Here is an 18,181-nt window from a genome sequence, read left to right as displayed (position 1 = left end):
ATAATAATTAAATTTATGGTCAGTAATTTTTTTACTACCGTGTCTATTTTTTCCAAGTTGGTACTTATTTTCAAAGTAGCGTGCCGAACTACAACATTTTATGTCAAATAGATAGGTAATCAGAATGTCAATGTCAAAGTGATTATAAAATATAAATCTGGATACATAGTTATAAGAATTTGAATTCTAAAAAGTTTCATTATATTATTAATCAAATGCTGTAACACATAATTATTATGAAGTTTTTAATTGAACACACTAAGATTTTGAATGTATTCTTTGCTAGCCCCGGGTTACTATGTAATAATATACAAGTAAATTTTAGGAGTATTTTAATGTTATTGAATGACGTGTAATGTTTCCAACGGCGGACACTGAAGATATTTCTCGGGTCACGTCATTAAACAGTAAACAGAGTCTTACTAGCAATGACCGAGACTCCCCTGAAAATTCTCAAGTTGCAAAACAGGATAATAATAATAAAGAGTTAACATTGAAAATGTTGGTTAAAGAGGCGGTATTTTGTATTGCATTAGCACTTACTACATATGGAGCCTTACACAATACGTAAGTTTCTAAAATATTATGTGATTGTAAATATATAAAAACAGTAGTTTTCTCTAAAACTTTTCTATGAACATACTTAACATGTTTTGTTAATTGTCCTCCTAATGTTGCAACTTCTTATTTAAACTTGTAATTTTTTTTTACTGTATTGTATATATATTTCAGGCCTTCTAAAACGTCCAAAGTTCCTCAGGCAGTAAGATTTTTTAATCACGACTCTATAGTATCTGATTGGTACAGGGGTCAGTTAAGCAATGCCCTATCTCTTATAAATTCTGAAGATATTTCATTTGTTATGTACTATGCACCCTGGGATGCTGAGTCACAATATGTGAGAGGAGAGTTTGAAAAGGCTGCTAATATTTTAAGTGATAGAGTAAGTTCCCAATGACTAACCTTATGTATCCAAGAATTTATGATTAATAATAAAAATATAAAATATAATGCACAAAATTTTCTCCAAAAACCTTTTTGTATTTAATCCTTTGATAGGTAAGAATATCTCATACAACATACATAGTTGTTTATATTTCTTGGTGTGGCTAAAATTTCATTGTACTGATGATTGTCAAGCAATGATTACAATCAAGAATCATTTGTATAACTTTTTATATGCCTCTAAACGCAGTGATCCAAAATATTATGTACATATTAAACCGAGTACTTGTACAATTATTTTAAGGTTCATTTTTCTGCTATTAACTGTTGGAATCCAGGCAGTGAATGCAGACTGCAACATAATAAAATACCATCATGGCCAATATTAATGGCTTACACTGTCACCTCTAGAGGTGTTTTATATAAAGGTATGCCATAAAAATGTAATTAAGTAATTTATAATTTGAGAATTCTGTTAAAACAATTTTTATTTCAGGACCTAGGAATGCAGAGAGTATGGTAAATTTTTTGGAATTAATCATGAGACCTTTGCAAAGAGTATCAAACACTGAAGATTTGGTTAATTTATTGTCTAAATGTGATGTAAGTGTTGTAAATTTTACTCATTTTTATTTTTATTATTGGCAATCTTTATTAACTCTATATAATGATTAGGCTCAAAAGGATTCATAACCAGAGCCATAAAAACATTACAAAAAAAAAAACTATATAGTGAATTCCTTCTAAATTATGTTATAATGTATGAAGAAAAAAGGTTATATATATCCACATTGTCATATTTCTACGATTCTAGATTCAAATGAACTCAAAAAAAAGATTAATTTAATTTAATTTTTTCTTATTTTCAGGCTGTTGCTGTAGGGTTTACGCCACTGACTGAGACTTCTAGGTATTACAATGTGTGGTACAGTGTGGCATTAAAGTCGCGAGAATTTGACACTATTGGTGAAATATGTTTTGCGACAGTTACATCCAACGATTTAGCAATGGACCTCGGAGTTGAAAGTGTACCTAATGCCAGACTCATGTTATGGAATGATACTAAGGTTGTACAATTTCATTTAGAGTCTTTAAAATAAAAATAATTTTGTATTTTAAAATAAAATAAATTAGCATAGATTACAACTTCTAGTAATTAATTCAAAAAGGACAAGGTGTTTGATTTTCTAATTAAAATTAACAAGTTTGTACTGTATATATACATGGAATTACTGTACAAATATGATGTAATAGCACTAAAAACAAAAATTATTATAATGTCAGTATTATGAAATTTTGTAAATATTATGTTATCTCAGTTTGACCATGGCATGTTGTATTTAATTAGTTTAGATAACATACTTTTACCCTAAGTCCTCCTACTTGTATTTGTATAGCATAAAATATATCTGTATTAATAAATAGTACATCAATGTTTATGTTTTTTTAATAAAAATTGCTTTAATATTTTTCATTTCAGGAGTATAGACCAGAAGATGGCAATCAGTCATGGAATGAGACGTATTTGATGCACTGGGTTCTAGAGAATTTTTCTCAACCTGTTGCCAGAATCATTCCATTGTGGAAGAAGTCTTTCAATTTTGAAAGATATGCTGATGGTAACCCAATGTTAATATTATTCACACCATTAAATCCATTGTATGAACAGCTGCCATTGTATTCATTAGTAAGTACATTGAACATTGTTATTTTATTGTATTTTTTTCGTGTTTTAATTGTTTCTTTTTAAAATTTCCCCAGCTTCGCGAAGTTGCTATGGAGTATAACAATTGTAAAGACAAAGAAAGTCATCAATGGACATCGGAACTAATAAAGTTGCAACAGGTACAAAGACTGTACCTGTTATATCAGCAGAAGAACTTTTTTTTCTGTAGGGAATACAAATTTAAAAAACCTGTCAAAAAAATGTCTCCGATACACAAAAAGGAGGTGATATCACAAAATAACAAATACCCTTGGAGCAATGTGACCCAAAAGAATCAAAAGAATGGAATATTTAATTATCTTCTCAAGCAAGGACTGGCTTTATCCAAATTAATTGAGACATCTAATGAAAATTCAGCATTGTGGTCAACATTAGGTTTTCTGGAGCAGTGTGAATCAAGCGCTATCAAATCATTGCCAGCTGAGAAAAGCTTTTATGAATACTTTGAAAAATGTCAAACTCTTGAGGAGCAGTTAAGCGAAATTGAGACTGACAATCAAGAGTATGTCATTGTTTACATGTTTCTATATATTTTTAATTACTATAATATTTACATAATAGTTTGTCCGAACCATTTCTTAATGAAGTTCCTTATGATTTTTTAGAACAGAAACAACAATGCAACCGGCAGAAGATGATCCCTACTCATCAGAAAATCTTGTACAGGACAATATGAAGCATTTCTGTAATATATTGCAGTTTGCTAATGATGTTAGTCCACAAATAATGCCAAGTAAATCCAACGGTAAAATAACACATTTGCATGGACTGGGATGTAAAACTAACTTCACTATGTACATGATAGCCGTTGACAGCATTCGGAATTATCACTTTGCTGAGGCTCTTGGTATTGATATTAAAAATAAAAAGGACATGACAGCTGCTGTCATTTTGGATAGTAAGGTATAATATATAAATTTTTTTTCTATATAGAAATTATTTAATTAGTAAAATAATAATAATTTATTTATGATAATAGTGGAACTCTTATTTTTGGTTGATTCAATTTACAAAGATTCGACTCTAAAAAAAAATTATTATCCCTTGATATAATAAGTATTATCATATATTTACATCAAAGAGTAGAAATATGATGATTTATTTTGAATTGCAGCAAGAGAGCCAGTATGTTCTGTCTGAAGATTACAGCGCAAAGTCAATACGTGATTTCATATATAATTTCACCCAAAAGAAACTTAAGCGAACTCTCCGTACACACGTGGGAGACGCTAAGAACACTCACTACTTCGGTGCCTATGGAGATACTGAACCCGATGGAGGAGAAGATAAGGCAGTACATATTATAGATTTAACTACACATACATTTAGGAAAGTCGTTAGGACTCCCGGAGTGGTGGGTACTATAATAGTATATATATTACATTGTTTTTGTATAAAATTTATACATAAATATAATTTTTAGTGATACCTTACCGTATCTGATATACAGGGTGTCCCAAAATGACCACGTCCCAGTGACAGAGGAGTTAGATGAGCTCGAGATCTATCAAAAAATCACTATTTGACCTCAGTAAAAATATCACGGTTTTCGTGATAGTCGCACTTTTTTTTCGATTCGCTACCTTGTGTCGGATTTTTCCGCTATTGTTGCCTGGAATAGCTTCTGATTGTAATTTTTTTTGTTCTGACAACTTGAATAGCTTATGCAAATATTAGAATTATTATTTTACCGAGAAATACTTTAATTTCAAAAAAAAAAAAATTGTTTTACTGTGACTCGTGACCTTGTGAAAAGACAAACACTAACTTTGACTAGCTGGTGTGAGAAAAAGCGGTGTGAAATGACACCGAGTTCGCAAATAATTTTAAAAAGTGATCTACTTAATGCTGATTCAGGAATGGTAGAACATTAGTGAGTTTTTGGCAAAAACTATGACATTCATTTTTTTTTCCTCATAAAGGCCCCCTTGGTCAAATTCGTTTTAAACAAAAAAAATACAATTATCTGAACTTACCACAGTACAATTTGTTGTTAATAACTCAGTTAATAAAAATGAAGTGGAGATAATGACTCTTATTTGTTATCTCGCCCTAGTTTTAATCTTTGAATGCCAGATAGTAAACTTCTTAGCCTTTGGATCTTTTTAGTGTATACGATGCGATGCGATAGGATACGAGCCCAGCGCCGGCGCGTGATTGGTTTATCGGTCGCCTCTTGTACCCCGCACCCTGCACCTGCACCTGCACTGGATCGTCCTTAAAAAATGAATGCTTCAAAAGCATAGAGAAGATCCAAACTTTTTTAATATGATGTTGTGAAGCGACGAATCCGCATGTCGAGGAGATGGTTATTTAAACCTTCACAACATCCCTAGCTTGCAGTTGGAAAACCCACACGAGATGGGAGAAGACCGGGCCCAACACCAGTTTAAGATAAATTTATAGACTGTTATCTTAAATGGCCAAATAATAGGTCCTATTGTGCTGCCTCCGATCTTAAATTTCAAAAGGTACCTGCAATTTTTTCAAGGACGAACTTTTTTTCAAAAGGATGGGTGCTAGCCCACTATACTCGCAACGTCCGAGCACACCTCGACCAAACGTTCCCAGGAAGATGGATCGGCCGTTTGGGACCAATTTTATGGCTACCGCGATCGCCAGATCTAAATTCCCTAGATTTTATCTATTGGGGATGCTTAAAAGACAAAGTTTATTCCAAACCTATCAGACACAAGAAGAACTGCAGCTACGTGTAAATAAAGCTGCTCGAGAAATTTGGCAAAAAAGTTTGAGGGGTCTCAGGAGCTCATTCCTTAAAAGATGCCGTTTGTGTGTTAGAGTACGCGGCAGGCAGTTCGAACATTTGTTGTAATAAAAAAATGCTGGTATTGTTTTAAAAATTTCTTATATTAATTCCCTTTAACAATTTTATTGTTTTATTCCGCACTTAGTACTAATAGGGCCCTAATGAAAAAAAAAAATTAAATGTCAAAGTTTTTGCCAAAAAACTCACAAGTATTTTACCATTCCTGAATCAGCATTAAGTGGACCGCTTTTTAAAATTATATGCAAACTCGGTGTCATACAGTTTTTTTTTCACAGCAGCTAGTCAAAGTTAGTGTTTGTCTTTTCACAAGGTCACGGGTCACAGTAAAACAATTTATTTTAGTTGAAATTAAAGTTCTTCTCGGTAAAATAATAATTCTAATATTTGGATAAGCTATTCAAGATGTCAGAACAAAAAAAAACAACAATCCGAAGCTATTCCAGGCAACAATAGCAGAAAATCCGACACAAGGTAAAGAATCGAAAAAAAATTAAAAAAGTGCCAATATCACGAAAACCGTGATATTTTTACGGAGGTCAAATAGTGATTTTTTGATAGATCTCGAGCTCATCTAACTCCTGTGTGACTGGGACGTGGTCATTTTGGGACACCCTGTATATGTAATATAGAAACATTGGATAAATAATTTCTATGTAATATTAAAGAATTACTTATCCATAAAACTAGCGGTACTTATCATTGGACATCAAGACTTAATTACTTATTAGTAATGTTATTATTTGTGTACAGTTGACAATATTATCTGTATGCGGCGGTGCGTGCAGTGCGCATACGTCGCGAGCCGTATCTTGCGCGTCCCGTGCGTTGTCAGCTGCGGGGGCGAGTGTACAGGTGGCGCGCATCGACGCCTTGAGACATGACCTTCCCGCGCATTACACGCCGCATAGATACCCAGCGCTGTTCGTCTTAAAACCGGACGGGTAACAGATTATATATTACATACGTATATGTATTTTGTTTGGTTTTTCTAATAAATTACCTTTTTTGTTGTCTGAATGATTGATAAATATTGAAGAGATCATCTGTGCTGTTAGCAAATAGGAATGCGGAGAACGTTTGATCGAATATTTGTTGTTGAAGTTCGGCGTATATGTTCATATTCAGCCAAATATTCGGTTTTATCAAGTAATTACCGAATATATAAATAGTGTAATTTTATGATAAGAAGTTTGTGTTGTAATTGTAGGAATATTATTTCTAATACAGTATAAAATACTTTATTTAATTTACAATCTAGCCTATTGGCTAATAAGTAAATAAATTTGACCTAAATTACTATATTAACATATGTTCTAAGAATGTGTCCAATAATACGTACTTAGTCGTTGTTAAGGCGAAGACACTTTGTTCATATGTTCTTAGTACGCAGCACTCATCACTGCATTTATTTGTCAATAAAAAACACTACACTAGCTGAAACGGCTTTGTTCTTTTCAGTTTTGTTACTATATTAGTGGTATCAAGGAGCCTCGATATTCATGTGATGATGAAGTCTCTTTTCGTGAGCTTCGGCATATTTTTGTATGACTTGATCTACGACGTCCATGTTCAGATCTCTATGTAGATCACAGTTACAAATCTACCAGGGTGCATTGACAATATCCCTGAGCACTTTGTTTTGGAAGCGTTGTATTATCTGGCGATTGCTTTCACTGGTACAGCCCCATAGCTGGATACCATAAGCCCATACTGGGATCAATACCTGTTTATATATTAGGACTTTTTTGTGTACTGATACAGGAGAATTTTTCCCAAGCAGCCATTACATCTTTTGGTAACGTATTTTTAGTTCCGATCTTTTCTTCTTGACGTGTGCTTTCGAGCGCAACTTGGCGTCTAAAGTCATGCCGAGGTATTTGGCTGTATTAACGTATGGTATATGTTTAACATTCGTAAATACAGGGAAATACTGTGGTCTCTTATCTGTGGCAACTGTAGGAACAAAATATTTGATAATAAAAAACATACTAACTTATGTACTATCTCTTATGCAACAGTCCTAATATCTTCACATTTTTTTTTTTCTACAAAGAAGAAATTCAGCCAGCATCTGAGATTTAACAATATGGCCAATGTAATATTTGTCCTCTGGTATATGCGAATCTGTGTGTTCTTTTATATTTCTAATGTTTCATAGACACTAGGGACCATTTATTTAGCTTCCGGCTTACTTAAATGTTTTAGAAGTTTTGTAACGTAAGGTACTTCAGATATTGATGTAAAAGAGGAGCTGGTGAGCTTTTAGATTTCTCCAAAAAGCTGTAATAGATTCAGTACCTTAATTTAAAAACTTTCTCTAACACGTTTATAGATTTTGTAGCTTCACTGTACTGATGATGTCAGAAATGTACAATGATACAGCCCGCTGTTATTCCACAGTCTTTTTCACGTATAAAATTTACTACTGCATTTGGGTATGACGTCTTGCCAAGATCAAAATTATCCGAATAAGTCGTCTGAATATTCGTTTCAGAACATTTTTCACCGAATATTAGGCCTAATATCCTCATGGCTGAACATATATTCAACATATCTATTTGGAACGTTTGTATGTATTACATTATATACATAATATGTCCTACCTAATAAAGAACTGTTACTCAGGTCAGGTGATTCAGACAGCCGCTCGTATCCCGAGGGGGTGCGCTTGTCGTGTGCCGGCGCCGCAGCCCTGGCGCTGCGGTCCATGGATGCTAGGGCGAGACTGTCAGTGAGGCTGCGACTCTGTTCTCAGAGCAAGGTGACTATTATATGTTATGATACTAACATACATTACCAAAGACCTGTCATGTAAATGTCAAGGACTATACTCAATTAAAATCCATACCCACGTCTACTACTTACCTAATTCGCTGTAAATGCAAACCATGCATTTATATGAACAAAGTTGTTGTTTTCAAACGACATATAACTAGTTGAACCAAATATAATGTTACGTTATAATTATCCGATCTTTGGAAACTACACTGAAGTGTGACAGATAACTTGTCAAATAACTGACAGTTGTTTAAGCAGTGCTTAGGAATGAGATTAAAAAGGCGTTTGATAGGTTTTCTTAAATTCTTGATCTTGATTCTTGTTATAAAAAAATTTTTACGAGGTTATAATTCTGACATAAAAATAATAATAGTAAAGCCGTTCTTAGGTTACAGATTTTCCAAGATTAATTTATTTATACACATGTATATAGTAACTTAATGGCCATATAATCCAAAACCCAGTAAGTCTGATTTAATTTAAACTATTAACGGTTACTTTACTTCTGGTGTTCTTTTCTCTTAATTAAAATGTCATTATTTTACTAATTTTATGAATGAAAATCTATGTGCGGCGTGTGTTTATTAAAATATATATATATATATGTATATATATATATATATATAATCCTCAGACTTAGTAGTCTCTGTAAAAGCAAATGTCTCATCGTGAAAATTAATATATATTATATGTATTAAATATATGAATTTAAAGAAATATTTGATTACTAGAGAATGTTTTAAATATTCTTTTGACATAATGTCAAATGAGACGCGGATAATTTTCTCTGTTTCAAGTCTATTTAAAGGCTGTGGAAGAGGGGTATTTTTACAAAAGCAAATTGCATTGAGACATGTAATAATAATTATGAATATGTTAGAAAATGCCGTTTTTCATAAAAACAATTTATGTACATTTCTGTAAAGCTTTATACTACTTTATAATTAAATAATATTAGTCGCCTAAAATTTGTGTGGACGAATGTGTTGTTTAAAAAAAAAACTTAACTGTAATTTTAACCCGAGTGTGGTTTTCCGCGTCTTTTCCTCGTGAGCACGGCAGACTAATTATTATATCTTGTATGAAGTTACGTGAAACAGACCATAGATGGCGTTGTCCTTTGGTTACCATAGATTTTATTTTCGGCACACTTTGATCGTTCGTCTCTGAACACAATTCTAAATATGAAATCGCGGGCAAAAGCTAGCTATTTAAATATTCATTTGTATTTGATATCATGTATATAAAATACTAAAAGCATTACTTAAGCGCATTGTTTTGTTTTTCCCATAGAGCTTAAAATAGTGAAATGATGTTATATTTGTTTGGACTTTCAATAACATCATTGTGGACAAGAACTCTTCTTCGTATTTATGTTTAAGAAATAATTTTTAGCATGCAAATATTGAGATTGGTTTATTTGAATCATGTAGTTTTAGATTTCTATGTATAAATATGTACGTGAAATAAAAACTTCGTACGTTTCTTAAGGTGATCGAGATTACGTATGAACATGGTTGTAATACACTGAAATTTTATATGGAGAAATACATTAAATATTTTTTTTTTATAAAATACAAAAGAAAAGATATTAAGTAAATAAAATATTATTTGGAACACATACGTAATATTATGTCAATTCGTGAAGATTCCTCAAAGCTATATAGTATCGATAAACGTAAAATATAATAAATCTTTCCATCCTATACATATAAATAAAATTGGAGTGTCTGTTTATAATATTGAAACTTTTTTTACTTCATGCATATGAATATCTGTATGATATGTAGACCTAAATAACATTTTTTTCAAATTTTGCCTGCCTGTCTGTCCGTCAGTCTGTTTGTTCCGGACAATGTCTGAAATGTTTGGACCGATTTTGACGGGACTTTTATTGGTAGGCAGCTGGTGTAATAAGGAGTAAATTAGTCGACTTTTACCAGGATCCCGACCCCGACGGTTAGTTTGGGAGAAGTGTTAGGAGGGGGGGTGGGCGAATGCGGTACTTAAAAAAATTTTCATTGTTTTTTTTGTTTTTTTTACGCCCATAGAGTCGCTGGTAACAGCTAGTAATCACTAGCCATAAAGCCATAACATATTGACAAGTCAACAATGTTAGGGACTTGTAGGTATTTTAATCAAGGTCATCGAAAAGAGATAATTGGTGATAACAATTGTGATATCTACAAATTATTTTATCGGCAACATTAAATAGAATTATTTAAATCGCACTAAAGGATTACACTACAGCACTCGCAGAATTTGATATGGCAATGGTATTGATTAATACTATAGTGTCCATCACCGGTATTAGTTAAGCTACCAAGTACTTTTCTGTGTTACAAACTATTTAATGGTTTTTTAATATCTCAATATAGCTAAAAACAGATTTCCGTTGACAAAAAATCTCTAACAGTAATGATAGGGCACGTTGATTTTATTTACAAATATTATCTTGTTTCGTTGGCTTTGAACATAAGAATTTAAATGTTATATACGAATATTCCAAGTGGAAAACACGTGGACTTTCAGATCTTACTAACGGAGATATTTTTGGAAAGAAAAGTATTTTTTTTTTAAATAAATAAGTGTTTTTTCTTAACGAGCATATTTGATGTTTTATGTCTTAGTTGCGTTAATACTTTTTCGTGACGTCTTGACGATTTTAAGAAAGAATTCTTGAAAGTTGAGAAACTTTTAATAAGCATATTCTCTTTTTAAAAACAAAACTATTTGCTGTGTTGGTATCGAAAAATCTAACTTATATTTAAAATGTCTTATTATTACCTCACCATTGATAAAAAACCGAGTTTCGGTCACTATCTTGATACAAAGCTATTACGACTTTATACAACTCTTAGAGAACATATCAGCACTCGACACATTTTATTTTGAGGCCAAATATGAACATCATCTCTATTTTTTCGTACACAAACAAACCTCCGACTATTGATTGCTTTACGCTAATTTAATACAGCAATACGGAATCATTGAATATTATATATTTGTGTCATAATATAACTAAATGATACATTAAATATTTGAAAACATTTATGCTCTATTCTGATAATTATATATATATATATATATATATATATATATATATATATATATTTAATTTAAACGTCATAAGCTTAAATAGCATGAAGAGATTATTCACATAATTTATTATCATTAAATGTGACCGTCAAGATAAGTTAATCCAGGTCGACAGCGGGACCCATACTTATATTAAGATACGTCTGTAATTTGTTAAAAAATAAATAAATAATTATTTATGTGTGTGTATGACAGCATTTACATATAGTAACTTAGTAAAAAAAAAACTTATGTTTTCGTCATCAATTTTTGAATTTCGAATGCTTTTTGTAAATTAAAATAAACTATTCACATTTGTTTCAGCCAATATTCGAGAAGAGAGCGTGCCTGAAGGATATTAAAGAACATGTAGTAACAGTCATCGGAAGAAACTTAAAATATTGGCGTCGGACGGAAATTAAGGGCTTCAGAGATTCTATATTCAAAAGACTGCAATATTTACATCAAGTATCATTATACCTCGGACTGATTCACGTAGACGACCTTAAAAATAACAATCAGAAACAGAGATTACTGCTTCAAGCCCTGGACGATCTATCCAACAATTGGGAGATTGACGTGAGTTTATTGAGGAATAATTCACCCCGATCAACCGTCGAGAGATGATAGTGAATACTGTTTGTATATATTGTACGATATTACACCATTTGTATGTATCGAAAAATATGTTGTTTATTTTTTAAATACGAAATGTTAATAAAATATTTATGATATAATTCTGATGTTTATTATAACCAAACGCTTATGTTATAAAATATATAAATTGAGAGATTCCAATTTCATTAATTTACTTAATGTCATTGAAGAGTTCAACAATTATATAACGATGTGATTAGAATTCAATGTCTTCTCCGAAGAAGGAGAGTGTGTTTTGTTTGTTGCTGCTCCTCCAACCGCGAACCAAACTTAGAATAGCCGATATGGATTTCTTGACGTAAGTTTCTGTAAATTTAAATATATCTTATATAAATATAAGGAATTATTTTGGGCAACGTTGAACATAGAATTTTTATATATTCGTAATTTCATGATAATGAACAGAAACTGAAGAAAGATAAAATATTTTCCGTGTAAAAGCAAATAAAATATAGATATCAAATAACGTAAACATGTTACGTACAGTTCTCAAAGAACAAGTGAGATCTGTTGAGATTTAATGAAATGTAAATAAATTTAACACTGTCACAACTAGGTAGTTGTTGTTCATTGCTTCTAATTCTTTACAAATAAAAAAAAAAAAACAATGCGAGTTCAAACTTATAAACTATAATTTTAAGAAATGTAAAAGGTTAAGAAAGCAGACATGAACGGGCAATATTGATATAAAATTATTATTTAAACAATCACTTTTAAAAGACAAGTTTCTTAAAGCTACTTAGGGGATATTCATGAATTACGTTACACCATTATTAAGCCTTCTACAATCCTTGAGACATTTCCCTCTTGATATGACGTTAGAAATATTTAAATTTTATGTGGCCGCTTGCTTCGCGAACAACACGTGCGAAGAGAATAAAAACGGGCGAGCAATTGACCCTACTCAAACCCTTGCTGAGCAGAACTCTTGTCAATTTATGTAAGTCCCAAAATTACAACGCAACTTTAAAGATACATATTGCTGAGTGAGGTACGTAACGAGAGTGATAAAGTATTCATAGATAATCATTCAACTTGTATAGAATTAAGATTTTTATTTAACCACTTTTTTATTTAACATTTAAAATGTTACGTCACAAACCTTTTGAGCCCATCCCCAAAATTACACATTCTGGTAATATTTCCCTTTAAGGAGTGACGAATTGGATTACCTCTTAAGTAATACAGAATGGATCATAAAAAAATAATCAAAAATAAAAATGAACACAATTTAAGACGCTATTACAGCACTTTGAGTGTTTATAAAAAAAAATATTTTAGATCGTACCTAATATAAAACTGTCCGTGTAATTAGGAAAAATCTCGTGATATGGCTTAACAAGGAAGACCAGTTCAATACCCACGACACCAGATAAATAGTCAGTTAGTGATCCCGCAACGCGCTCGTCGTTGCTGCTTTGGTGAACCTTTAAAGTAAATTATTTTAGTTTAAGCAGTGATGAACAGTTTTTACAATACAAACGGAACGGAAGTTAAACTAAACTAATAATACTAATTCGTAATTTAAATCATTTCTTTCACCCTATTTTAAATACAGATAAAAAAATATGAAAACTTCAAATCCGTTAGAAATCTTTTAATATATTCTTTTTAAATATACCTGCTCTACCTGAACTTGTTAATCGTATTTGTTAATGAGTGAATCTAGTGTTCGTGGTAAAATAGTATAATCATTATTTTATTTAATTATTAAAATGTTAAATACATCAAAAGATTAAAAACGTTTTCTTACATGTTACAGATATTTTTTTAAACCAAAAAATCCTATAGGACTGTAAATGAGAAGACGTTTAAGTTACATAAATACTTTCGTGAGTCCATTTTAAGTGTAAGAAAAATGTTTTGTTAGAATAATGTGAATAATAAAACAGTGCACCTCGTAAAGTCTTCCGTCAGGTAATCTAGCCTGACGCGCTGCATATTCTCCAATGTCTTGCAATGTACGAAAGTTGCTCGGTTGACGCAATGAATACCGCCAGGGATACAGAATGAATTCCTGTAATTTATATTTTATCATCAATATTTATTCGCTTCTGTATTTAACGATAACAGTACACTGTATATATTACTCATAATTAAAAATGTATAAAAGTTTTTATTTGTATAAACAATAATCAACCTTGTTGATATAAAATAAAAAGTATTTCACAAAATACCTACTTGCTACGGCAGTAGAAACAATATTCAAAGATTTGCTTCAAAGCAAAAAAACCTATGACATGATACAGGGCCCTAAAAATACATGATCTAAATGGCTAAATTATCTTTTTAACAGCACGTGAATCAAACGCTCGATAAGTCATTTATCTGAGCGCTCTGTTTAAGTATTTTATCAAAATGATTACCGAAAAATTATTCGATAAGCACTATAAAAACTGTTTATAGATAAGGTATTATCTGCAGTTTGATATATCGAAAAGATAATACTGGACATCTGTCTATAAAAGATAAAACTCTCCAATTTGTATTGTTCTAAAGTATTTCAGATTAAAGTGGTTTTCAGCAGAATTAACACTAATGAAGACACTATGACGAAAAGGTCTAAATGAATGCAATTTTAATGTAGATCACATACCTATAATGGGCAATAATATCCGTACTAAGATACCTAGGTCTTAAAAATTTTATTTCAACATGCATTAATTGAAGCTGTTGTTGGTGGAGTTAAAATAAATTATCTATACATGATTCAAAAAAATTTTGAATGACAAATTCTAATGTAATGTGATCTAAGACTTTCGCGAGTATTCATTTAAATGAAACCCACATTTTTCAGATTACTACGCGTTTTTTATTCGACGACGTCTTGTCTGCCTCTCATCACGGTTGCTTCAAAATAACCGAAACCGAAAGTAGTTTTTTTTTTAAATTAAAATAATTTAAATAAGCATAGTAATACGAAAAATATTAGTTTCATTTAAATTCTAATGTACCTGAGAAATTTAAATTTGTCTTAATTGTATAGTAAATAAACAAGAGTTAACCTTACTGACTAGAGGTTACACCTACCTTGCAAATATCATTACATTTTTGGGCAAAGATCAAAGCTTATAAAGAATACATTTTATAATATTATTGTTTAATACTAGGTAGAAAAGTAAAGAAACGATCTCAACTAAGCAGATACTTCTGGTTATAATAAGACAGTTAAGAAACTTTCTCCTAGAAAATAGCTATTAACATAAGAGATAAAGCATGAAAGAAAAAATAATAGCAATCTTTATTAATTTTAGTATTCTAGTCACTCAATTTGTTTGGAATGTTTGTTTTTTATTCTAGCATTTATGTATATATTTACAAAAACATAAAATACATTTTTTTACGCCTCAGCTAATAAGCTAATTTAATTCTGATCTATGAATTTTATAAATAAAATATGGATATATGGATATATAAAAATGGAATCCCTTCAAATACAGCGTATAGTGTTTAGTTTTTAAGATACAATTTAAATGACAGCCCTTATGTCCGTTCAAGTAGTAAGTGAAAATCTGAATAATATAGAAACATCACATTAAATATTATAAAGTTTTAAGATAATAATAGATCAAGTTTTAGAAAAATCTTTTCCAAATTATTACTTTGTAAATAAATGTTTGCTATAAAACCTCAAAAGTTTCTAAACAAGTTAGGAAAAGTTGTACATTTGTTTACAGCATTTTTGTTTTTATAATTTGTGATATTATCATTCAACTATATTCCTTCTAAGTAAATTAAATTTCTAAGAAGACTGACAACAAAATAAGATTTTATCGACATTCCATCGATTAGATGTATTGAAACTTTTAAGTAAAAGTAACCATGATAAGTCGGAGTGACGTAGTGTCTGATTTTTTTATCATAATTTGAAACAAAACTAGGGGATTATTTTAATGATTATCCAAAAATTTATAAGATAAACTAATCTTACCGTCTGCGAAAGATAAATATCTACTTAATTTTTTCTTCATTATATAAAACTTTGTTGTTGTGTTGATATTACAAAATAACATATGTAAAATTTTACAACTTTAATTATATGTATTAGAATTTAGATTATACTGACCTTTTTTGGTACAAAACTTGCATCTAAATGTATAGCGATGTTTATTACATCAGCCAACTTGTCAATATACGAGCGTAGTGCTTGAGTTTCGGCTGTCGAGAACGGTTTCGAGCCAGGATAGAATTGAGAGCAGTTCATCTTCTTTGAGACCCCGTCTAAATTTAATACGTAATTTTCAAACGCAATTATGTCATTGAAAAATGCATTCAAGGTTATCGTTAATTTTATCGTAATAATTTTATAGATATTTATTTTAAAGGACGTCAATGAAAGAGTTTGTAATGTACTTATTTAAACGTCATCGGATTTGTATTAACAATAGTAATAAGGGACTTTTAACGATAATAAATAGTAAATATACTTTTATGGTATCAACGGACCTTACACCATTTCTATGTTCCGTATCTGGACAACTCGAGCAAATGCAAAAGTATATGAGGGAGCACAATGTCATTTTTAAAATGATTATTACATTATTTATAATACATTAAGTAATTTATAACTGTGGATTGAATAAAATATACAAAAAAAGGTGTCCATAGTGTTTGATTTTGCCAAAACATCGATCTAAATGGTGGGAGTCTAGTAAAATCTATGTACATGAGGTGTTGCCCGTTTTAAAAAACGTTTTCAACAACCTACGATAGAACCGTAATGTGTGAAGATTTATGAATGGAAAAACTATGAACGCTGACGTGACTATGCCAACTTAGTCCAAGTCCAAACAGAAAACATAACAGACCTTGCCAATGATAGGCAAAGTTACGGTTAATGTTAGTTCCAAAACAGGAATCAAAGGATGATTCCATATTCTTATGCCAAAATGCGGGTCTTGTGCCGTTTCTTGCTGTTAGATTCCGTGACCAATCCATAGCATTCAATGGAGTTAAAAGGCGGATATTTGTTGTAAAGTTCAAACCATCGGGGTTTGCTAAGGGTATAAAATACCTGGAAGAGTATCAAATTAACATTATTCTGCTCACGTTTCATTATGTTCATCAAGATGGTTATAATATTTTACCAGTCATAATCATTAAAAAATGGCGTCTGATAGTTTGTATCATATATGAGTTTCTCTGCTAACTCAATAACTGCATTAGGCCCTCCCCAAACCATGCCATTTATAGCTGAAATAGACATTTTTAATTTTTTTTTAATAATCTATGAATGTCTGTGTCAAACAAACAGTTTATTATAAATGTTTTGTACAACTTATTAATAATTAAAATGATCGAAGATAGAGTTGGTAAGTAAGGAAAGATAAGTAAAAGTTTATTGAATGATTATTTTTAACAATTTAATATTATTTTTCATTTGAATTAAACATAGCGATAAGTTTGAAATTAATACATTAATTCACCTGATACGACGAGTACGCCTGGTTTCTTGCTCCGTGTATCGCTATGTAGTTCAAGAGCAATTATACTATTATTTGCAGAAGTCATTGGGGTTAGATGCACAATATTAGCCATCTCGGAATCCTCAGTCGCCATGCGTGATAAAATACTAACCACTGTATCATAGTCGAGGTACTTCCGATACTTAATGCTGCTGCCAGCACTTCTTATTTTTCTCATTTTAGTTCCAGATCTAATAAAGAAAAATGTGAAAGTAGAGACATTGGTTATACTACTGTTATATTTCTACACTATGACGTAATTACTGTTCATAGTTGCGAGGCGGATATAAAATCATAAACAAAATTCCTAAAGAATAGATTGCAGCAATTAGGTATACTTTCACTTGTAAAATCATAGTTTAAGGTTATATCCATTCATAATATACCAAATTATTTTTTGTGTCACTGCTTTTGAAGGTTTAGACATAAATAGCTACATTTATCTTCTCAGAAGAGGTTGTAACAAAAAAGTGTTTCAAATATATATATTTTTAATCTTTCAACAATTTTCGAATTTTTAAATAAATAGTGGTCTGATTTTTCAGTACAAATGGTATGTGATTTAACTAAAGTTTATCCTGAGAATTTTATATTTCAGGCCTTTATGTCTTCAATCGACAGTTAAACTATTGTTATAAGTGTTTCTATTTTATTTCCAAGTTGATAACAAGCTAGGAAACAAAATTCGAGGAGTAATATGAGCCTATTATATATTTGTTTATAGAGAAACATTCGTCACTATAA

At 31.0% G+C, this 18,181-nt stretch overlaps 2 protein-coding genes across 2 annotated transcripts; one reads left to right on the top strand and one right to left on the bottom strand.

The window, feature by feature from the left end:
• The first annotated feature begins 137 nt into the window (after nt 1-137).
• On the top strand, nt 138-12,052 carry LOC116772208 (uncharacterized). Its single transcript, XM_061521201.1, has 12 exons — nt 138-567; nt 733-943; nt 1,250-1,373; nt 1,442-1,548; nt 1,815-2,012; nt 2,426-2,632; nt 2,707-3,173; nt 3,277-3,574; nt 3,786-4,025; nt 6,210-6,400; nt 8,085-8,220; nt 11,640-12,052. Exons 1-12 carry the CDS (start codon nt 356-358, stop codon nt 11,940-11,942), a joined length of 2,694 nt encoding a protein of 897 aa, XP_061377185.1. The 5' UTR covers nt 138-355; the 3' UTR covers nt 11,943-12,052.
• A 19-nt stretch (nt 12,053-12,071) lies between these two features.
• On the bottom strand, nt 12,072-17,843 carry LOC116774335 (carboxypeptidase B-like). The gene is made up of 8 exons (XM_032667043.2): nt 17,702-17,843; nt 17,399-17,628; nt 17,060-17,165; nt 16,781-16,986; nt 16,039-16,193; nt 13,870-13,989; nt 13,261-13,399; nt 12,072-12,278 (listed from the first exon to the last, which is right to left on the bottom strand). Exons 1-8 carry the CDS (start codon nt 17,791-17,793, stop codon nt 12,169-12,171), a joined length of 1,158 nt encoding a protein of 385 aa, XP_032522934.2. The 5' UTR covers nt 17,794-17,843; the 3' UTR covers nt 12,072-12,168.
• Nucleotides 17,844-18,181: the final 338 nt, after the last annotated feature.

Source organism: Danaus plexippus, chromosome 8, assembly GCF_018135715.1.
Source record: "Danaus plexippus chromosome 8, MEX_DaPlex, whole genome shotgun sequence".
Taxonomy (NCBI): domain Eukaryota; kingdom Metazoa; phylum Arthropoda; class Insecta; order Lepidoptera; family Nymphalidae; genus Danaus; species Danaus plexippus.
This window is presented reverse-complemented; position numbering and strand designations above follow the sequence as displayed.